The following is a 23,665-nucleotide window of genomic DNA, read 5'->3' as shown; positions in this document are numbered from 1 at the left end:
TGAACTAAAGAAGATGCTTAGATATACATTTCCCAAAAAGCCAGAAGCATATTGGCTTAGGCTTGATGGGAAATGAGATTATGAAGACAGATCAAAGACTATTCATGTACGCCACAGTTGCAGCGAGGATTTTGTTGGCCCAAAAATAGAAATTACAAGAAATTCCCACTATTGTGGAATGGGAGGCGAAGATGATGGATTTTGCTGAGTTGGCCAAAGTGACTTGCAGGATCCGAAACCAGGACGATCAGAAATTCCAGAGAGACTGGAATAAATTTATTGTATATTTAAATGATAACTGTAAAAAATTGAAGACACTAGCAGGACTGAAGTAAATCCTACAATATTGTAAAGAGTTAGCATGCACGATTGGATTTGATGTGGGATACCGGTTGAAGGGAAGGAGGGAAGTCGTAAGCTCGGCAGAGCAAAAAAGGTTTATGTTGATTAATGTGTTGTTTGAAAAAGTATCTAAGGAAAAACAATATATATATATATATATATATATATATATATATATATATGGCTGTGGATCCTGCTCTGCCACTGTCTGCTTGGGGTTTTTTTTTGGGGGGGGGTTGCTCTGTTAGTTGCTGGGATGAGCAAATGTACGCGCAATTTTAGGAACCGCTGCTTAGCTGACTTTGGCTGGCTCTGCTGGCGAAATGGGAATGCTTGCAATCAGAATAGTTTTTCCTTCTGCTCCTTTTTTTCTGCTAAACTCAGATGCTTCTTTCGCCTTCTCATGCTAGATTGCTGTAGCTCAGTACAGCGAGGAGCCCAGGACGGAATTCCACTTCAACCGTTATAGGGACCGGAATGGCGTTTTGAAAGCTCTCAAGAGACTCCGCTATGCTGGCGGAAACACAAAAACTGGCGAGTATTGCATCGTTCAGTGTTTTCTTTGTTAACAAAATTACCGTATTTTTTGCACCATAACACTCACTTTTTTCCTCCTAGAAAGTAAGGGGAAATGTCTGTGCGTGTTATGGAGGGAATGCCTACAGATGGCATGCCTACGGATTTTCCTCCTCTAAAAGCTACGTGCGTGTTATGGTCGGGTGCGTGTTATAGAGCGAAAAATACGGTATTTTGTACGTTTATGTTGTAAACCGCCCTGAGATCTGTGAATGAAGGATGGCATAAATAATGATGATGATGATGATGATGATGATGATGATGATGATGTTACTTGGTTGAATTGATGACCACCACCCCTCCTGAAAGTTCAAATGAAAGCAAAAACACAGGTTAATTATAATACTCCCACCCACAAAGTGCCCAAGGAACTTTCACTCCAAGATCACTAGATCACTACTCTAAGCAACCTCTAATGTCTAACCCTGGTCCAGAGGAAAAACAAACATTGACTGGGTTTGCAAGCCCCCTCCACAGAGGCTGGCCCCTCTCACAGTTCCCGGAGCTTGACTTCCTGGACAGACCAGGGAGATATTGATAGGCGACATTTTCCCAAGAGTGGGTAAAAATGCACACCCCCTTTTCCTGCTTCTTCCCTAGCAGAGAAAAGGAGACAGACAGAAACGTCTATTTACATTCTTTTATTTCTGTCTACAGCACTAGAGAAAAACACGTCCTTTCAGTTCAGTTCTTCCAGCAAGTCTGACAAACTTCCTGAGCATGCGCACATGGAAGGTTTCAAATTACACTCTTCACAGAGACTTTTCCAGCCTGTGAACTTCCTGGGAAATTCTTCTTTCCCACAGATAGGCGCATCATGTGATGTCAACAATCTGGCTGCCTGCAGCTGTGATGTTTCCATATACTGACAGAGGTTGCTTGACCCCTTCTCCTACCAGACCAAAATTGCCCTCTCTGAACTGCTTTTTCTCCTTGAAGGGGAACATATTTAGTGAGCTGATATCTTCCCTCTTCGGGAAAGTCAGTTATGAGTAGAGAAAAAGCGTTACATCACCAACAGGGGACCCCGGGCCTAAACAGTCCCACCAATCCATTTTGGCCACACCCACTTGCCCTATAACTGCCCTCATGTCTGATGTGGGGCAGGTAAAACTGCGGCTGAGCCAAAAGGGGCTTTGCAGGCACTGCCAATCAGCTGCTTGTTGGTGCCTGCAAAGCGTCTTTCAAAACGCCGTGCGAAGTTTAGAGATTGTATTTCATTTTGAAAACAAACCCTGGGAGGCTGCGGCCTTCTCTTGCTTCCAAACAGGAAAAGAAATAGGGATTTGGGACATTTCCAAAGAAAGAACAGGTTTCTTAGAGAATTAAACAGGGCTTCAGGGACTCAGACCTGTTCTTGCACCCTCTCAAGTCCCCACAGACAGGGATATATGCTTGCTTCCATGTCACTGTAACACTCTCTGCCCCTTTTCTGTGCTTTCTCTCAGGTAGGGCCATCGGCTACGTCTTGAAAGAGATATTCCAAGCCTTCAAGGGAATGAGACCCTCTGTGTCCCGCATTCTGGTGCTGCTGACGGATGGGCCATCTCAGGACGATGTTGTGCCCCCTGCCAAAGTGGCCCACCTTATAGGTAAAGCTGTGGATCTGAGACGATCTGGACTCTGGGCTTCCCATAAGTGGAGTCTTCCCCAGCTGGAAGATGAAGCGCCTTAGCTCAATGCGTGGAGCTCTTGAGCATCTTCTTGGCATATAGAAGGTCCTAAATTTGATCCCCGTCATCTTCAGGTAAGGCTGGGTTTGTCCCGTGCCTGAATCCCTGGAGAGCCATTGCCAGTCAGTGTAGACCAAGGTTTCCCAAACATGTGTCTCCAGCTGTTTTGGGACTACAGTTCCCATCATCCCCAACCACTGAGCCTCCTAGCTAGGGATGATGGGAGTGGTAGTCCGAAAATAGCTGGAGACCTACGATGTAGACTGATTTACAATTAAAAAAAAAAAGGAGAAAAATCAAACCTTTTGTTGTTGTTTAGTCATTTAGTCATGTCCGACGCTTCGTGACCCCCTAGACCAGAGCACGCCAGGCACTCCTGGCTTCCACGGCCTGCCACAGTTTGGTTAAACTCATGTTTGTAGCTTCGAGAACACTGTCCAACCATCTCGTCCTCTGTCGTCCCCTTCTCCTTGTGCCCTCCATCTTTCCCAACATCAGGGTCTTTTCCAGGGAGTCTTCTCTTCTCATGAGGTGGGCAAAGTACTGGAGCCTCAGCTTCAGGATCTGTCCTTCCAGTGAGCACTCAGGGCTGATTTCCTTCAGAATGGAGAGGTTTGGTCTTCTTGCAGTTCATGGCACTCTCAAGAGTCTCCTCCAGCACCAGAATTCAAAAGCATCAATTCTTCGGCGAAAATACTCTGGTTTCACCTCAAATCGTATAAAAATCAAACCTACAATTTTAAAAAAAGTATTTTGAAAGCTTGATATTTGTAAACAAACTTTGAAACTATTATAGCTTTGCCCGGAGATACCACAGGGCTGAATCTGGAACTTTTAGCATGCAAAGTGGTTGCTCTGCTACTGTCTCTGGTGATTCCACTGTCAATACAAGTTCCCTATACCTTGTCCATGGGTGCTTCAAGGAGGTTTTGTAATGTGTACATTTAAGGTGGACAAATTCCTTGGTTACAATTCAATAAGTATTGTTGCATGTCACCCCAATCTCTAAGCAGTGCAACATTCCAGGGGTGGTTACCCAGGGATTGTGTTTCCTTCCGAATGAGGCATAGCAAAGACTGTGGCATCTCTGTGATATAGGGCTTATTTACACATATATATACCACCTGAGCCTGGGACATGGGTGGCGCTGTGGTCTAAACCACTGAGACTCTTGGGCTTGCCGATCGGAAGGTCGGTGGTTCGAATCCCCATGACGGGGTGAGCTCCTGTTGCTTGGTCCCAGCTCCTGCCAACCTAGCAGTTCAAAAGTACGTCAAAGTGCAAGTAGATAAATAGGTACCACTCCGGCGGGAAGGTAAACGGCATTTCCATGTGCTGCTCTGGTTCGCCGGAAGTGGCTTAGTCATGCTGGCCACATGACCCGGAAAAACTGTCTGCGGACAAACACTGGCTCCTTCGGTCAGTAAAGCGAGATGAGCGCTGCAACCCCAGAGTCATTCATGACTGGACTTAACTGTCAGGGCTCCTTTACCTTTACCTTTTTACCACCTGAGCCTATGATGGAGCTGTCTGCAGCGCTGACACCTCAATAATGTCCTGCCTCTCCTTTAGCAGCAGCCTTGGATTCAGTAGAAATAATAATTTATTATTTATACCCCACCCATCTGGCTGGGTTTCCCCAGCCACTCTGGGCGGCTTCCAGCACAATATTAAAAGTTGAATCCGGGCTGGATCCAGGAATGACAAGTGGGACTCAGGCTACCCCCTGCAACTCATCATAATATTTCCTCCCTCTCCAGGGATCCGTGTGATCGCTGTGGGCATTTCGGGGGCTGACCCGGAAGAACTGAAAAGAGTCTTGTTGCATCAGAACTTGAACAACCTGTTCTACGCCAGCACTTTTGACGACCTCCCGCTGATCCTCAAGGAGCTCATAGAAACCATTTGCTCTGGGTCCCAGCAAGTTGTTGCCAAGCCACAGGAAAGTGGGGTGAGGGTCTTTTTCCTTGATCAGCATCTAGTTCTTCGTCTTGCATTTCCTCTGGAGGTCTTTTAAAGGATAGGTTGACCAGATCCGAAAAGGAGGTGGGGAACAGGTACCTTCTGTTTGCGCAGAAGGGGGGAATTTGGCAAATGTGATTTATTCTTCAGGGATGAGAACAACTAACAACAACAACAACAACAATAATTTATTATTTATACCCCACCGATCTGGCTGGGTTTTCCCAGCCACTCTGTGCGGCTTCCAACAGAATAATAATAATATATTAATTATACCCTGCCCTTCTGGCTGGGTTTCCCCAGCCACTCTGGGCAGCTTCCAACAGAATTTTGAAATACAACAACCTATTAAACATTAAAAGCTTCCCTAAACAGGGCTGCCTTCAGATGTCTGCTAAAAGTCTGGTAGTTGTTGTTCTCTTTGACATCTGGTGGGAGGGCGTTCCACAGGGCGGGCGCCACCACCGAGAAGGCCCTCTGCCTGGTTCCCTGTAACCCCACTTCTTGCATTGAGGGAACTGCCAGAAGGCCCTTAGCACTGGACCTCAGTGTCCGGGCAGAACGATGGGGGTGGAGATGCTTCTTCAGATATACTGGACCGAGGCTGTTTAGGGCTTTAAAGGTCAGCACCAACACCCTGAATTGTGCATAGAGCTTTAAAGGTCAAAACCCAAATGCACTTGAGGGATTTGGGTCTTTTGGCAGGTGTGGGGTGGCGGCAGCGCAGAATGAGTGTGTGGATTTGGGCTGTTTCCTCAATATGTCCCTTGAGGAGTGAGCTGGGGGCCAGGAACTGGAAGTTGTGAGATGCAGTCAGTCGTCATTCTGCTGTCAGAAAAGGACAGCGAGATGAAGGTGAAGAAAAGACTCTGTGAAGCATGGCTTGGCAGTGGGGTGTGCAGGTGTCCACAGAGGCCTTCATTGGCACCAACAGGGCCCTCTGCCCCCGCTGAAATTAGCCTTGAAAGAAGCATTTCCTTGTAGCCAGTGGAAGAGGTTATACCTTGTGTGAATTTTGTGAATTTGTGAATTTTGTGAATATGTGAATTTTGCAATAATATCTACAACGAATTCAAGAAATTATTTAAATTTACTGTTAAAAAAAGACCAGAGATTTTTTTATTAGGAATATTACCAATAGAAGTTAAAAACAACACAAGACCACTGTTTATGTACGCAGTTACGGCGGCAAGAATACTCGTAGCAAGAAGCTGGAAAAGTGAAACAACACCAACAATAACAGATCGGCGGACACTTATGATAGAGTATTTCCAACTGGCAAAGCTGATGGGAAAAGTCAGGGGAGTTTTCAACCAGAAAACATACGGAGAATGGAAAAATATTTAAGGAATATATAAGATTATGTTGCAAAAATGATACCATCTTAGCAGAATTAGAACGATACCTGCCAATAATAGATAAATGATACAAACATTATAGTGGGATGTCTGAAAAAGGATATAAAACAAAACTGTGCGATAATACCATGAAAACAGAAAAAGTATAATGAGAAAGATTGGAAGTTTTTTGCAAAAAAATAAAATAAAATTATTTGATAGATATAATGTCATATAAATCTTTGGTCCCCCCCCCTTTATATCATTTTTTTTGTCTTTGTTACAAAATTTTTCTTTTTCCCCTCTTTTCTTTTCTTTTTTTGCATTTAAATCTGAAATCCTTGCCTTTGTTGTATGTTTGTATCTTTGTATTTTAAACCAATAAAGATATATTTTTTTTAAAAAAGGAAGAGGTTATACCTCAACGGCCTTTGGCCAGCCTAACCCAACGTCCGTTGTTCTCAGATTTCCAGCAAGGAGATGAACAAGGTGGAAGGGCTTGTGGATGCAAAGAGGGCGGTACCCGTCTCCAGTTCCTCTTCAGTTCCCCTGACGGTTCAGACCCCGCAAGGACCCTGTGACCCACGGTGCTCAAAAGTAAGCCAGCCAGTGATTCAATACAGCAGGATGTCCCTTCACTCCACCCCACCCCACCCCACCCCCCAACCCAAGGACCACGTGAAAATTCTTCAGGGGAGATGACCGGGAGCTTGGCTGCCTGTTGTAGCAATTGCAATGCACTGTGCTAGACGCTGCATGGTTTTGAATTTGAATTTTTCTTGCTTACTTTATTCTGCATTGCATGCATTTTGTTGTATTCCGTGGAATTCTAATATATAAGATGTAAAAAGAAGCAATGATGATGCAATATCTATATATTGAAAATCAATATTAATGTTAGTTCTCTCTGAGTAACTCTGTCTTTCGTACTGCTAATTCACTCCTTTTAAATTACTTCCTCTCTTCCCTGCCCACCTTCTTGTTACTTTTTTCTTTTTTATAATTTTATAATTTTATTTAGCATAATTATTACAAAACACAAGCAAAACATTGCAAACACATACATACATACATACACACACACTTCAGATAAGCACACACATATAAAAAAGAACAAAAAAGGAAAAAGGAAAAAAAGGAAAAAAAACAAGGAGAAAAAGAAGAAGAAAAGTTGGAAGAATTTCTTCCAAATTTATTCTACAAATATCTCAATAATAAAATTTCATTGATTGACTTCCATCGCTTACACCGCACTTCCTATATACATTTTAAACAAGATTGTATCTGTTATTTCGTATTTTCCCCATACAATCTCATACAAATATTATGATCAATAAGTTTTCTAAATCTTTCATAAATCTATTCTAAACACAACCAATGCTTTACATTTAATCTTTGTCTACATAAATAATCAAACCGCTCCTTTTAAATCGCTTCCTCTCTTCCTCTCTTTCCTGCCCACCCTCTTGTTACTTGTGGCCCATCCCACACACACCTTCCTTGCACAACACACAACATTAAGAGCATAATATGCATTCTCCAGGGCCGTCTTACCCATAGGCGCTAGGGGTCGGGGCACCCGGGCACTGTGCTCTCAAGGTCGCCAGGCCAAGAGTTCGGGGCCTGAGAGTTTAGTCTGGGGTAGAGCCTGCCGGTCGGTCGGAGCACCACAGCAGGCTCTTCTGCTGTGGGCAGCTCTGCGCCACGAGTTCAGGGATGACCGAGCCAGCGAGATGCTGAGGCGGCCGGCTGCCGCCACCCTCCTGCGCTCCTGGGACTGGGCAACCTCGGAGGGGGTACCGGGCGGATCTTTGCATCCCGGCACCACATATGCTTAAGACAGCTCTGGCCGCAGACCACCTGAGTGATGCTCTGTGTGCTGGTCCCAGGGGCTAACCGAGAGGCGAGGTCCGAGTCCAGTCCGAGGTCGAGGGTGCGGTATGGAGGCTGTCCATCAAAGCTGTAGCTGGGTCCAGGGCGGGGAGTCAGGTGGGGTCAGGAACTCTGGCAGAAGAGCAGGACAGGGTGCAGGCAGGAACAGGCTAGCAAGAACGTTGCTCCCGCAACCTGGGACTGGGGTTGGCTGGCTTTTATCTGCCCCGAGGCATAGGGTGGCCTCGGTCCACAGGTGACTCACCTCTCCTGGCCTGGAGGCGAGCCCTCCTCCTGCAGGAACTTAGTTCCCTCCGCCTCTCTGCCCTGAGCCTCTGCAGCTCAGGAGAGGCTGGAGGGTTACCGGACCCAGAGGCAACCTCAGCTTCCTCTGACGGGGCTGAGAGTGGAGCACCTGCAGGCAATGGGTCCTCCATCACCTCAGGAGCCAGAGCAGACTCAGCTGGTGCCTGCACCTGAGGATCCAGCACAGGTGAGGACCCTTCAGGCTCAAGCTCCAGCCCCGGCTCAGCTGGTTCTGGAGGCAGGGACTCCTGTGCAGGCTGGGATCCCTCAGGTTCAACATCCGAGTCAATATCCCAGGCCATCACACCCTGGACCACAGTGGGATGGTGGGGTGGGGGGAGTTCGTCCTTTGTGTCAAATGTGCCGAAAAATATCCTTTTCCCTAAAGTGCACTCAAACACGCATGACTTGCATGTGCCAGGATTGAAATATCTATTTTTTTAAAAAATAATTTTTATTGAATGATTTTATGTTACAAAAAACATTACAACCATACCACCACAAAATATAATTGAGAAATAAAAATTACATACATCAATATTTTGTTTGTTATTTGTTATTTACCGTCCTATTTCCTCCCAAACATTCCATACAAAACACACACCCGCACAAACACACACACACATACACGCACACAGAAATAGTGATAATAGTGAAAATAATTATCCCCCCCCCCTTTTATCTTACAAAATCTTTTCTTCAATTTTGACTTCCTGTCAGGTCCCTTCGCATATAGTTTATCTTACAATTGAATGTACACAAAACAATAAACCTTTCTATATAGATTTTCTAATACATTCAGAAAACGTAATAAATCCTTAATTGTTGTCCACCTCCTTTTACTTCCTTTGTCACTCGAACGCTAGCACAGAGTCAAAACTGTCATTGCCTTTTTGAACATATCTTCTATAACCATCCCATTTTCCCGCAAATTTTTGCTTTGAGTTTCCTCTGAGTTTGCCAGTCGATTGAGCCATCTCCACAAATCAGGGTTGAAATATCTCAAAAGCAACACCAAACCACCCAGAGCAGAATTTTAAAGCCGGTTCTTTACAGTGAAAGTGACGTTTTTATGAGATGAGAAATGGGACGGGAAGAAAAAATTATCATTCTATATTTATTTACATCTGTCGTTTCCCCCCCGGATGGGAATAAGATGAAAAAAGGGAACAAGGAAGACACACTTATTAAGCGCCGCTTGGGCAGAATGGAAAACTGCATGAGCAACAGAGACGTTTGCAAAACTGGTAGCGAAAAACAGAATAGGTGAAAGGAGTTGAATAGAAAGGGAAATTGGACAGGCTGGGAGAAGGATAAAGACTGATACCAATTACGATGAAGAGGCAATTCAGTTGTTGGCATCCGTCTGTCTCGGGAGATGATAGGACATATTCTAAGAAATGGGACGGAGAGAGGGAGGTTTGTCCGAGATGTAATTGCAGGGAAATTGGAAAGAAGAATATGCAGTTGCATGAAGCAAGTTGGGAAATAGTGATAAAGTGTAGATATAGGCAGTTGTCTACGGATTAAAATGCATGAGACCAAAAAAATGAGGGAGAGGTGGCAGAGCAATCCTAATTATACGGAGGGAGAAAGATACATCGTTGATATGCCAGTGGAACAATCGCTGTAACGTAAATGTATTGAATGGGAAATTTGGGGTCTAACGCTTCTCTTCAAATATTTCCATTCCAGATCTCTGTAACTAAAAATTAGTTCCTGAGGCTGATTTCCTCCTCTTCCCTCCTAGTTCCCTTTCCTTTTGTGTTGCGTCTCTTATGCTGCAAACCTGAAGTCAGAGTCTGTCCTCTCAGTAATACTTGAAAGCCACTCTGGGAGCCTTTTTTGGCTGAAGGGTGGAATAAAATAAAGGCCTAATAATAATAACAACAATAATAATTGCTGTTCTCTGTTTGCAGGCTCAGAAAGGAGAGAAGGCAAGTATTATAACCTGATCAGGGTTTTTTGGGTTGTGTTTTTTGTTTGTTTGTTCTGGATTCACAATGTTTGGAAGCACCAGAGGCTAAACAGATAACCTGTTTACAGAATTTACCGTATTTTTCGCTCTATAGGGCGCACCAGACCATAGAGCGCACCTAGTTTTTTGGGGGGGAAATAAAGGGGGGGAAAGCACTGCGCTCCCTCGGCTTTGGGTTGCAGGCTGCTATCCGCAAAAGCCTGCATTCGCCCCATAGGACGCACACACATTTCCCCTTCATTTTTGGAGGGGGAAACATGCCTCCTATAGAGCGAAAAATACAGTAGATTATGCATTAAGACTCTGGACTAGAAATATTTAGGATACTGTAACTGTAACATTAGTTATGAGATCACCCAGCTGTTCTTAAACTGATCTGGGGAAACGAGTGCTCCTAAATGCCTTCCCAGGTGCTCACTGAAGCCATAAATAAATAATAAATAAATAATTTTTTATTTATACCCCGCCCTTCCCGGTTCAAAAACCAGGCTAACAACAAATTTAAAACACTTAATTGTAAAAGCAGCATAAAACACAGTATAGAAACATGAATAACAATAAAATTCAAAGTTCAGAAATCAATTTAGGGGAAGTCCATCTAATAAGCATTGGATAATCCCCAGGGCTAACTGGCTGAATTAGTCCTACTTGGGCCAGTGAGGACGCCAGGGGAGAATTAGCTGTGGGGTCTCAGAGCAGGTAATCTTCATAAAAGGGGAGGGGAAGGAAAGAGAAAGGAAATAAAAGATCAGGCTGAATTCAAATTAAAGGCCAGGCGGAATAGCTCTGTCTTACAGGCCCGACGGAAGGAGGTTAAATCCTGCAGGGCCCTGGTCTCCTGGGACAGAGCATTCCACCAGGTCGGAGCCACCACTGAGAAGGCCCTGGCCCTGGTGGAGGATAGTCTGACTTCCTTAGGGCCCGGGACCTCTAAACTATGGTATTTCATGGACCTTTAGGTCCTCTGTAGGGCATACCAGAAGAGGCGGTCCCATAAATACAAGGGTCCTAAGCAACAACAACAACTTCAAATGAGCCAGAGCCAGCCCTATGTGCCGAAGAGACAAGCAGCTTTCCCGCACAATAAATTACGTACTGCTCAAACGGAAACGTGGCTTGCCTCTTCAGCAACGAAAGAGGCTGCAATGGAAACCCCAGACAGTTAAAAGGATGGTGACTGGAAACCAGCTGCAGGGAAGAATCAGGTTCCATTGTGCGAAGCGTTTAGGCAAAGGGTTGTATTGCTGCTGTCAGGGGACAGGATCCCATGGGCTCCTTTAAAGCTGATGAGACAGATCTCGCGCCTCCTTCTGAGGACCTTCTTGCTTGGATTGAGCTGTTCTTGGTCTGACAGCCTGTGCTTCCAACTGAATTACCCGCAGGCCACCTGCTCTGAAAGGCAGATGCCGCAGAACTAATTCCTCCCATAAAAATGCCCTCGGTTCCTATGACTAAACATCAGGAAGTATTTTCTGATCGTAGGAGCTGTTCTGCAGTGGAACAGTCTCCCTCGGGAGGTTGTGGTTTCTCCTTCCTCTACAGTTCTACATTTCTATAAATATTTTTTTATTTTTTTGCAGATAAACTTTATTTTTTTAAAAAACTGGGGTATGCATCCCTGTTTAGGGAAGTTTTTAATGTATTTTTAACCTTCTGTTGGAAGCTGCCCAGAGTGGCTGGGGAAGAAATATTATTATTATTATTATTATTATTATTATTATTATTATTATTATTATTTCCCATCCAAAATATACATAGATCAATAAATACTTGAATGTTGGAAATAACATAAATTTATATAAAAAAGTAAATTACCGGTACTTCCCTCTGCCCAAACGTGGTTCCTATATTTACTGCATATTAAGTAGTATCTAGATTGTATTACGATTGTATCACGAAATTAAAAGACGTTGCTTCTTGGGAGGAAAGCAATGACAAACCTAGACAGCATCTTAAAAAGCAGAGACATCACATTGCCAACAAAGGTCCGTATAGTTCAAGCTATGGTTTTCCCAGTAGTGATGTATGGAAGTAAGAGCTGGACCATAAAGAAGGCTGATCGCTAAAGAATTGATGCTTTTGAATTATGGTGCTGGAGGAGACTCTTGAGAGTCCCATGGACTGCAAGAAGATCAAACCGATCCATTCTGAAGGAAATCAGCCCTGAGTGCTCCCTGGAAGGACAGATCCTGAAGCTGAGGCTCCAAGACTTTGGCCACCTCATGAGAAGAGAAGACTCCCTGGAAAAGACCCTGATGTTGGGAAAGATGGAGGGCACAAGGAGAAGGGGATGACAGAGGACGAGATGGTTGGACAGTGTTCTCGAAGCTATGAATATGAGTTTGACCAAACTGTGGGAAGCAGTGGAAGACAGGAGTGCCTGGCATGCTCTGGTCCATGGGGTCACGAAGAGTCGGAGACGACTAAACAGCTAAACAACAACAAGATTGTACTTGTCCAATATATCCATATATCTGAAGTAGTGTGCATGCACACGAAAGCTTATAACAAGAGCAAACTTAGTTGGTCTCTAAGGTGCTACTGGGCAAATATATATATATGTGTGTGTATGTATGTATATATATGTAATCAACTGCATCAGACCAACACGGCTACCCAGTGGCGTAGCGTGGGTTATCAGCACCCGGGGCAAGGCAAGTAATTTGCGCCCCCTAACCCATGGATTTGCGCCCCCTAACCCGTGGATTTGCGCCCCCTAACCCGTGGATTTCCCTAACCCCCAGATGTTGCGCCCAGTGCAGCCGCCCCCCCTGCACCCCCCACGCTACGCCACTGCGGCTACCTACCCGAATCTAGATCCATAATTTATGTCACTTTGCAGGAGACATTCAAAGCCTGTCAGAGATTTCAAATATTTGCAATGATCTTTTAAAAATTGTCTATATTTGTATTACATTTTTGGTCCTCGTGGTTTCTAACTTCTGCTGTTAATCTTGCCATCTCAGCATATTCAAATAATTTTGTCTGCCAATCTATTTTAGATGGCATCCTATCTGCTTCCAATATTGGGCTAGTAATGTTCCCACAGCTCTGGTTGCGTATATAAACAGCGTTCTCAATTCCTTCAATATATCTACGCTTATAATACCTACATTTCTATGAACCTGTGCCTTTTCTCATTTTTCCTCCTTGCCCAGGGAGACCAAGGCCCACCTGGAGATGTGGTAAGTGATGATCCAGTAAGTTGGGGAAGGAGTTTTGTCTTTTTAAGGTCCACAAAAGACACCTCACAGGCACAACACGCTTTCTGTTAGCATCATGCTTGGGTCTGCTGAGGTTGGGTTGAGATTCCTCTCTAGAACGGAGCTCTAGAAGAACCTAGGACTTATGCCACAAGGATGGAGAAGCTGAGCATCTCCAGATGTTGCTGAACCCCAGTTCCTATCAGCCTCAAACAGCATGGCCAATAGTTAGGAAAGATTTGAGATATAGCCCAATGGCATCTTCAGAAATCACTTACTGTTGGGTTTTTTGACTACAGTGGTGCCTCGCAAGACGAAAAGAATCCGTTCTGCGAGTCTCTTCGTCTTGTGGTTTTTTCGTCTTGTGAAGCAAGCCCATTAGCGGCTTAGCGGCTTAGCGCTATTAGCGGCTTAGCGGATCAGCTGATAAGCGGCTTAGCGGATCAGCTGTTAAGCGGCTTAGCGGCTTATCGGATCAGCTGATAAGCGGCTTAGCGGCTTAGAAAAAGGGGGGGAAAGGGAAAAAACCCGCAGGAACTCGCAAGACATTTTTGTCTTGCGAAGCAAGCCCATAGGAAATTCGTTTTGCGAAGCACCTCCAAAACGGAAAACCCTTTCGTCTAGCGGGTTTTCCGTCTTGCAAGGCATTCGTCTTGCGGGGCACCACTGTACATGCCGTTCTGTTCAGCTTTACACGGTCAATTAAGCATTGGCTGAAAGCCAAGGATGACTGAGCAGAGAGGAGTTATCTGCCTAGAGATATGGGACCTTGGAAACAGCTCTGCCATTGGTTGAGGTCTCACACAGGCATGATGATTTATGACCTTACTGACAGGAGTGTGTGTTGGTCAGTGTAGAGTCTGAGAGTCGTTTGTTAAGAGAGAGCTAGTTAAGATCCATATCTGTTCATGTATATAGTAACTTGTAGGTAAAGGTAAAGGGACCCCTGACCATTAGGTCCAGTCGTGGCCGACTCTGGGGTTGCGGCGCTCATCTCGCTTTATTGGCCAAGGGAGCTGGCGTACAGCTTCCGGGTCATGTGGCCAGCATGACTAAGCCGCTTCTGGCGAACCAGAGCAGCACACGGAAACGCCGTTTACCTTCCCACTGGAGAGGTACCTATTTATCTACTTGCACTTTGATGTGCTTTCAAACTGCTAGGTTGGCAGGAGCAGGGACCGAGCAACGGGAGCTCACCCCGTCGCGGGGATTCGAACTGCCGACATTCTGATCGGCAAGTCCTAGGCTCTGTGGTTTAAGGAGGTTTAAGGCCCAGGAGGACTCCCCTGAGTGAGTGCTTGAGGGCCCTGCTCTTGCCACTTACCACCTGGCCTGGGGCGGGGCGGGGCCTGAAGCCTCACAAGGACTGCTTGCTGCTTGCTGCCTGCTGCCCAGGAGGACTCCCCTGAGTGAGTGCCTGAGGGCCCTGCTCTTGCCACTTACCACCTGGCCCAGGGTGGGGCCTGACAGGCCTCACTAGGACAGTTGCTGTTACTGCCAGAGGGGCACAGAGTGTTTTTAAAAATTTCTTTTGGATTTTTTGTATGTGGGGGGTGGGGGTGGGATGGATGTTTGGTTGGACTTGGGGAATTTTTTTTATTCTTATTTTGATGTTTTTGTAATTTTTACAGTTTTTTGTTTGTATTGTTTTATTGGTTTTGTTTGTTTGTTTAAGGTGTTATTTTGTTCTTAAGGGGAGGGGTCAGGGCTGCCGGGGAGTGGGCCCCAGCCCACAAAATGGCTGGGGCATGTTCCACAGGGGGGGGGGGATGCACTGGGACAACCGATCTCAGTGATCACGGGTAGGAGGAGGAGTTACGCTAAGACTAGACCATGTCATTACAGAGGGGGCAGGTTTTGTCGTTGTCTGAGGACTGTTCCTGCCTCCGGGTCTGGTCCTGACCGGATGGATACTAGAATCAGCAAGGGATACCCACATGACCTGAAGGTGCTGCTGTGCATTGCCAGGTCAATGATTCATAAGACCACTGCCATCCATGACTTGATCATGGATGGAGGACTTGACCTGGCATGTGTAACAGAGACTTGGTTGGAGGAAGCAGATGGGCCTGTCCTTGCCGCTGCTTGTCCACCAGGTTTCTCTTACGCACAGCAACCCAGGTCATGTGGGCGGGGAGGGGGGGTTGCAGTGATTTTTAGGAAGTCATTAGTTTGCACCAGGCGTCCTATTGGGAAGACCCAGTTTTCCGAGTGCATGTTCTGGAAGTTGGGCAATAGGGGCAGTACAGGATTCCTTTTGGTGTACCGACCTCCCCGCTGCACCAAGGATTCCCTGCCCGAGCTGCTTCAGATCGTGGTGGATGTTCTCCTGGAGACACCTAGCTTGGTTGTCCTAGGGGATTTTAACATCCATGCCGACACGACCATACAAGGGGCCGCTCGGGACTTTGTGGAAAGCATGGCCTCCATGGGGGTGTCCCTGAATAAGTCTGGCCCAACCCATAGCCGTGGACATGCCTTGGACCTGGTGTTTACCTCTATGGATGTTGGTGATCTGACGCTAAGTAAAAGCGAAACGAAAGAAGTGCCATGGTCAGATCACTTCCTGGTGCAACTGGACTTCTCTGCGACCCATCCCCTCTGCAGGGAGGTGGGACCGATTCGGATGGTCCGCCCCCGCCACTTAATGGATCCAAATGGTTTCCAGAGAGTGGTAGGGGATGCTTTATCCCATGTTGATGGCCTTTCAGCCGATTCCCTGGTGGCCCGCTGGAATGTGGAGTTAACCAGGGCTATTGACTGTTTGGCTCCGAAGTGCCCTCTCCGATTGCATGGAGCCCGGACAGCCCTGTGGTTTTCCACGGATCTGAGGGCAATGAAACAATCGTTGAGACGGCTAGAGCGCAGGTGGTGGATAACTCATTCCGAATCTGACCGGACACAGGTTAGAGCTCAGCGTCGAGCCAACCAAGTGGCGATAGTGACGGCGAAGAAGAATTTCTTCACCGCCTCTATTGCATCTGCAGAAAACAGCAGCAGGAGACTTTTTCAGGTGGTTCACAATTTAGCGGAACCACCTGCGACATTGGGGCCCAGTACGGGCCACATGATCTCCTGCAATGATTTTGCAAAGTTTTTTGCAGATAAAATCGCTCAGATTCGGGAAGAAGTAGACTCCACCATGGGAGCAGGGCCGGGGCAGGAGAGTGCTAGAGTTCTGTCTAGTCAAGTTGAATGGGATCAGTTCCAATCTGTTACCTCCAAGGATGTGGACAGGCTGCTTGGACGAGTGAAGCCAACCATTTACATGCAGCCGCTGGTAGAGATCATCAGGAGGTTTGGGCTGGGTGTTCATCAGTATGCGGATGATACCCAGCTCTACCTCTCTTTTAAATCAGAACCAGTGAAGGCGGTGAAGGTCCTGTGTGAGTGTCTGGAGGCGGTTGGAGGATGGATACCGGCTAACAGATTGAGGTTGAATCCTGACAAGACAGAAGTACTGTTTTGGGGGGACAGGAGGCGGGCAGGTGTGGAGGATTCCCTGGTCCTGAATGGAGTAACTGTGCCCCTGAAGGACCAGGTGCACAGCCTGGGAGTCATTTTGGACTCACAGCTGTCCATGGAGGCACAGGTCAAATCTGTGTCCAGGGCAGCTGTTTACCAGCTCCATCTGGTACGTAGGCTGAGACCCTCCCTGCCCGCAGACTGACTCGCCAGAGTGGTGCATGCTCTAGTTATCTCCCGCTTGGACTACTGCAATGCGCTCTACATGAGGCTACCTTTGAAGGTGAGCCGGAAAGTACAACTAATCCAGAATGCGGCAGCTAAACTGGTGACTGGGGGCGGCCGCCGAGACCATATAACACTGGTCTTGAAAGACCTACATTGGCTCCCAGTGCGTTTCCGAGCGCAATTCAAAGTGTTGGTGCTGACCTTTAAAGCCCTAAACGGCCTCGTATACCTGAAGGAGCATCTCCACCCCCATCGTTCTGCCCGGACGCTGAGGTCCAGCGCCGAGGGCCTTCTGGCGGTTCCCTCATTGCGAGAAGCAAAGCTACAGGGAACCAGGCAGAGGGCCTTCTCGGTAATGGCGCTGGCCCTGTGGAACGCCCTTCCAGCAGATGTCAAAGCGATAAACAACTACCTGACATTCAGAAGACATCTTAAGGCAGCCCTGTTCAGGGAAGTTTTTAACGTGTGATATTTTACTGTATTTTTGGTTTCTATGGAAGCCGCCCAGAGTGGCTGGGGAGGCCCAGCCAGATGGGAGGGGTATAAATAATAATAATAATAATAATAATAATAATAATAATAATAATAATTATAACCCACAGCGCCACCCGCGTCCCTTTTAGTAACTTGTAGAATCTACTGTAAATAATAAACACCTCTAAGTAACCAAGTTACTAGTAGCAGCGTCTTCTTGCTGCTTCTTCCATCCTTCCTGCTACTGATTGCTTTCTGCAACTCTGTGTATGCTCTGCTAAGGTCCTGCAACAGGTCAAAGTTGCAAAACACCAATACTTACAGCCCTGCATTTTCAAATTATATGGAAGGTGTATCAGTGCAGGAGAGGACACCATATACTAAACAGTGGACGCAGGTGGCGCTGTGGTCTATGTTAGTTTATTCAGCTCTGGCCCTTGAGCTGATACGGCTCATCTTGACTTGAGCCCAAAAAGTTTAATCCCAGTGTCCGCAAACGAAAGGATGAGGCAGGTATGGCTACATTGCGAAAAGCTTTATTCCTAAGCTATGCAGAGAGCATACAAATATACATCTTGTCTCTGTGAGAAGCAGAGAGCAACTCCCACAACGGAACGACAGAAACAGGAAATCCAGTCTCCCTTTCCTGTGAGAATCCAACAGTATCTGGACTCTGTGGAATGTAAACACCGTCTTGTGACTGCAAGCAGCTGCTCAGTGAGGAAACAGAAACTAACAGTCTAAACCACTGAGTCTCTTGGGCTTGCTGATCAGAAGGTCAGTGGTTCGAATCCCCACAACGGGGTGAGCTTCCGTTGCTCTGTCCCAGCTCCTGCCTACCTAGCAGTTTGAAAGCATGCCAGTGCAAGTAGATAAATAGGTACCGCTGCGGCGGGGAGGTAAACTGCCTGGATTTGGTTGCCTTATTAATAAGCTTGAACAACACTGGGGGGGGGGCTGCCAGGGTCCCCACCCTGCTGTATACAGTCTGTGTTGGAAATGCAATCGACTTCTAAAAAGTAGATGGCTTGACCTTGGGAAACAAGGAGGAGGACGAGGAGGAGAACAGCATCTTGAATGACACTCCTTTTCTGACTTTCCTTTCCAGAGCTTCACGGGTCTTCGCACAGGAGGGGGCTACGACCCGTTTAGTTTCACCACCAAGGGGGAAAAAGGAGAGCGGGTAAGTGAGGGAACAGGCTGGGTTTTGCGTCAACACGTGGACACACGAGTGTCGGGCCTTTTCTGTAGTAGTGGCTCCCTGTTTGTGGAATACTCCCCTCTCCCCAGGGAGATTCACCTGACGCCTTCATTATATATATTTAAAACATTCCTCTCCAACCAGGCCTTTGGGCTGATTAATATCCTACAGCCTTTTAAATAGATCTGTGGGAAGGGGGTGTTATTGTCTTGTTGTTTTGATTTAATGATTTGCTGTGTTTTATCTTGCATTCTATTCTGCAAACCGCCCTGAGATGTTTTGCCATTAAACTGTAAATGTAACAGTGTAGCCTTATTAGACTTTACCGATTGGTAGGGTGAGCGTTGCTCCCAGAACAGGGAGGAAGGAGTCAAATGACATTGAGGCTTGGTTCAGATAAAGAGTTTATTCTGCTCTGTGCGTCATTGTGGTCAGGATGTAAGATAAGACCCAGATGTGTCATCCCTGCTCCACTTTGGAACTGGCAAGGCCATTCATTAGGCATCACAGACTGATAAAGGAGAGAGCTTTGTTTATACAGCTGTGTTCTTGTTATACATTTGCTCAAGAGCTCAAGTTAATGATTTTTAGCTAATGCTAAAAAATGGGATTTTGGGGCCCCTTTCAGACTGACTGCACAGTCCGATTTTAGAATGGGAAACCCATTCCTTCAACAGCGTCCTTCAAAATGCTTCCAGCAGCAGCACACGTTTTTCCTAAGAGACTCCCTTCCATTTCAACTCTGCTGTTTCCACCTGATATTTAGGGACTCCCTGGGAAAGATGGGATTCCTGGATTGCCTGGCAGGCCTGGACGAACTGGTCCCCCTGGTTCCCCTGGACTCATGGTAGATATTGGGGTCTGAATTGAAAGCGTCTTCGAAAGGTTTGCCTTATTGTGTCCAGTCTTTGTAACATCCACTATTCTTTCTCTCTGTTAATTGACAGGGTCTCCCTGGCATTCAAGGCGATCATGTAAGTTGGTCGTATGACCCCTTTTCCCAACCAGTGTCCTGCCCTCCCAGTTTTTTAAAACAAGCCTGTTAGTCCTTTGGGTGGGCATTTACAGGTTTCCTGCAAATTTGCATGGTCTTTTTGCATGTGACAGTTGAGCACCTCTGATTGACTGACTTAAACTCAGTTAAGCTGTGTTGTTTTATGCTTGCTTATGGTGGAAGCTCTGGCAATGCTTGGCCAGACTGGAATGCTTGGGGAGCATCGATACAGGATTCTTGCAGTCTGGTTTCTCTGAGGGAAGGAAACATTGTCTGGTTTTGTTTGCTGTTGAAACCAAAAGGAGATACTGTGGTACATCGGTTGAAGAACAGTCCTGTTTACGAATGATTTGGTTTACGAACGCCACAAAACCGGAAGAAGTAGTGTGCAAACTTTACCTCAGTCTATGAACAGAAGCCGAACGGTGGAAGGGCACTGGCAGCGGGAGACCTCATTAGGGAAAGCGAGCCTCGGTTCAAGAACGGTTTTGGTTTAAGAACAGGCTTCCGGAATGGATTAAGTTCGTAAACCGAGGTACCACTGTATGTGGAAGACAGGCTGAAGGCTGAGTAGAGGTCCCAGGAAGTAGGGAACTTATGGGGAAAGAAATTAGGGTTGGCCTTATTGTTAAGCAGAGTGAGGTGATGATGCAGATGGTGGTCTTTCAGAGCTGTACACTTCTGTTGGAGAAGCCATCTTGAAGTAAGATTCATATGTCATCCAGTCAGCTTCTATGCATGGAATGGAGTTAAAGGCCCCATCTTGTCCCTCGCCTCAGGCAGCGCATGAGATCTCTTGGTGCCTTCAGGTTCTCTGTTTTTGCAGGAACCTAAACCTCCATCCTTTGCTTGATGTTCTAGGGGCCTCCAGGATACCCAGGACCTCCAGGGCCAAAAGGAGACAGAGTAAGTTTCCTGTATGCCTTTTAAATCCTGGTGACCCCATTGATGTGCGTGTGACTGTGCGAACCATCTTTCTCCGCATGAACCTGCCTGGACCTTAAGATCATCATCTCAGGCCCTTCTCTATGTGCCATCTCCAAGTGTGGGACCAAAGGGTGGGGAATAATAATAATAATAATAATAATAATAATAATAATAATAATAATAATAATATATTTTTATTTATACCCCGCCCTTCCCGGTTCAAAAACCAGGGTCAGGGCGGCTAACAACAAATTTAAAACACTTTAAAACAATTATAAAAGCAGCATAAAATACAGTATAAAAACATGAATAACAATAAAATTCAAAAATCAATTAGATAATCCCCAGGGCTAGCTGTCTGAATTGGTCCTACTTGGGCCAGCGAGGAGGCCAGGGGAGAATTAGCTGTGGTGTCTCAGAGTGGGTGATCTTAATAAAAGGGGAAGGGGATGTTGGAATTCAGGCTCGGTCAGAGGTATGTGCCTATCTCTCCAGGCACCGGCTGAATTCTTTTGACCTCCCTCCGGCGACTCCCGGCAGGAAAAACACACGAGGTCCGTTCCGGCGATTTTCCTCAGGCTGTGAGAAAAACACACCAACTGCTTCTCCTCCTCCCTGCTCCCTGCATATCCCCAGGGAGGGGAATCAGACACAGACAGAAATGTATCTTACATTGCTTTTATTCCTGTCTTCAGCAGTCATACAGTGAAAGATGTCTGCTCTCATCAACAAACAGAGAGAAACTCCAAACTCCACCCATGTACATCCTGTACAGGTCATATGACACACACTGAGCTCACATCCTGTGCTCAATAAGAAGAATGGACTGCCCCTTTGTTTCCATGGCAACAGTCACATACATCCTGTCTGGCTTTGCAGCCACAAGCAGCTGACTTGGCTGCTGGAGCCTTTGCTTGCTGCAGCATTGCTGCTTTAGAATAACAGGGGAGGGGGAGGGAAGAAGGGAAATAAAAGATCAGGGTGAATTCAAATTAAAGGCCAGGCAGAATAGCTCTGTCTTACAGGCCAGACAGAAGGAGATTAAATCCTGAAGGGCCCTAGTTTCATGGGACAGAGCATTCCACCAGGTCAGAGCCATCACTGAAAAGGCCCTGGCCCTGGTGAAGGATAGTCTGACTTCCTTAGGGCCCGGGACCTCTAAACTATGGTTATTCATGGACCTTAAGGTCCTCTGCGGGGCATACCAGGAGAGGCGGTCCCGTAGATACGAGGGCCCTAAGCCACAAAGGGCTTTAAAGGTCAAAACCAGCACCTTAAACCTGACCCTATACTCCACTGGGAACCAGTGCAACTGGTAACACACTGGGTGAATATGCTCCCATGGCAGGGACCCCATGAGGAGCCTCGCTGCAGCATTCTGCACCCGCTGGAGTTTGTGGGACAGTTTCAAGGGCAGCCCTGCGCAGAGCGAATTACAGTAGTCAAGCCTGGAGGTGACTGTCGCATGGATCACTGTGGCCAGGAACAAGCCTTTCTGTAGTACTTGTTGATATCCAACTGTCTTGAGAGACAATGGGCATAGCTCCAGGGTTGAAGCAAAACCGCTGTGTTAGCAGCACCGAGGTGACTCCCCTAAGGCGCAAGTTCTCGTGTCATTTCAGAAAATGCAGATCAGGGCTGAATCTAGGCATATATACAAAACACTGTGAAAATGCTTTTAAAACAATGTTTTAAAATATATATTGAATTTCCCATAAGCTCACCATCGCCCTCTCCTATCGCATTTGTTTTTGTTTTGTTTTTAATTTTTCAATAAATCTTTATTGGTTTAAAATACAAACATACAATGAAGTTAAGTATAGCAAAGTTAAATACAAAAAGAAAAGATCATCACGTAAAAGCAAGAAAAAATTTGAAAAGACAAAAACGGGAAAAAACAAATGAGAAAAAAAAGAACCAAAAATTTATACAACCTCGTGTCTATCAAATTAAATTTTCTGCATGAAACCCCCAATCATTCTCATTATACTTTTTCTATTGTCATGGTATTATCGCACAGTTTTATTTTATATCCTTTTTCATACATTCCACTAAGGTATTTGTTTCATTCAATTATTGTGTCACATTTGTATAATGCACCTAAAACATGACATTTGCAGCTGTATAGCTGAGTCACAGGTAAAAGGTAAAGGTAAAGGTACCCCTGCCCGTACGGGTCAGTCTTGCCAGACTCTGGGGTTGTGCGCCCATCTCACTCAAGAGGCCAGGGGCCAGCGCTGTCCGGAGACACTTCCGGGTCACGTGGCCAGCGTGACATCGCTGCTCTGGCGAGCCAGAGCCGCACACGGAAATGCCGTTTACCTTCCGGCTGGTAAGCGGTCCCTATTTATCTACTTGCACCCGGAGGTGCTTTCGAACTGCTAGGTTGGCAGGCGCTGGGACCGAGCAGCGGGAGCGCACCCCGCCGCAGGGATTCGAACCGCCGACCTTTCGATCGGCAAGCCCTAGGCGCTGAGGCTTTAACCCACAGCGCCACCTGCGTCCCTGCGCCACCTGCGTCCCTGCCTGATTAGCAACATGTAAACACAGCATCTCTTCTTCTGCAGGGAGAATCAGGATATGTCCTAGGAGGCATGGAGGTCATTCCAGGGCAAAACGGATTACCCAGACTGCCTGTAAGTAGGAGCAAAATATTTTGTCCTCCTTAATATTTCTATCACTTGACCCTTCTCCCCAATACATCCTGTTTCCTCTAGAGGTTGGACATGGCTTTGCCCAGACTCTGAATTCAAAACAGTTTATTGAACTCCTCTCTCTCCTCCCACTGACTCTGAGCCCTAGGAGAGTTTATTGCTGTGTTGTTGTCGGGTGGTTCCTATGAGCAGGTCAGAAATAACTCAAGCAGGATCCGTGAACTCTTCAGTCAAAGGAACAAACTGCTCAGGAGGTGAGGCGCCCAGTGAGCACAGCAATTCATCCCATTCTTGCCCCAGTGAGGCCTTCCCACAGTTGCCTAAGTCTCCTCTTCTCCTGGGTCCTTCCCGAGCAATCTGAGACTTTGCCGCCTTGTCTGTCTCTGCCTTGCCCTCTTCATAACTCTCCTGATCCTGGGAGTCCAGGGAGGAAGGGAACTGGTCGCAGCAGGAGGGGGAGTCCACCCTGGCTT

The 23,665-nt window shown here is 46.4% G+C and overlaps 2 protein-coding genes across 2 annotated transcripts in view; both read left to right on the top strand.

Annotated features, from left to right (window-relative positions):
- LOC307224865 (collagen alpha-1(XII) chain-like) overlaps positions 1–9,784 on the top strand; it is a gene marked incomplete at its 3' end in the record, with an annotated part of 55,935 nt that extends 46,151 nt beyond the window's left edge. Inside the window, exons 18-22 of the mRNA XM_079992035.1 lie at positions 753–880; positions 2,371–2,510; positions 4,352–4,542; positions 6,356–6,487; positions 9,764–9,784. Coding sequence (XP_079848161.1) covers positions 753–880; positions 2,371–2,510; positions 4,352–4,542; positions 6,356–6,487; positions 9,764–9,784 — 612 coding nt within the window. The remainder of the gene's footprint in view (positions 1–752; positions 881–2,370; positions 2,511–4,351; positions 4,543–6,355; positions 6,488–9,763) is intronic.
- Positions 9,785–13,165: 3,381 nt separating this feature from the next.
- The window catches only part of LOC307224864 (uncharacterized protein), a gene marked incomplete at its 5' end in the record, with an annotated part of 180,555 nt that continues 170,055 nt past the window's right edge, over positions 13,166–23,665 (top strand). Inside the window, 6 exons of the mRNA XM_079992034.1 lie at positions 13,166–13,231; positions 18,525–18,599; positions 19,384–19,464; positions 19,565–19,591; positions 20,473–20,517; positions 23,106–23,174. Of these exons, the coding sequence (XP_079848160.1) occupies positions 13,166–13,231; positions 18,525–18,599; positions 19,384–19,464; positions 19,565–19,591; positions 20,473–20,517; positions 23,106–23,174 (363 nt within the window). The remainder of the gene's footprint in view (positions 13,232–18,524; positions 18,600–19,383; positions 19,465–19,564; positions 19,592–20,472; positions 20,518–23,105; positions 23,175–23,665) is intronic.

The sequence above is a fragment of the Podarcis cretensis genome, assembly GCF_951804945.1.
Source record: "Podarcis cretensis genome assembly, chromosome: 10".
NCBI lineage: Eukaryota > Metazoa > Chordata > Lepidosauria > Squamata > Lacertidae > Podarcis > Podarcis cretensis.
This window is presented reverse-complemented; position numbering and strand designations above follow the sequence as displayed.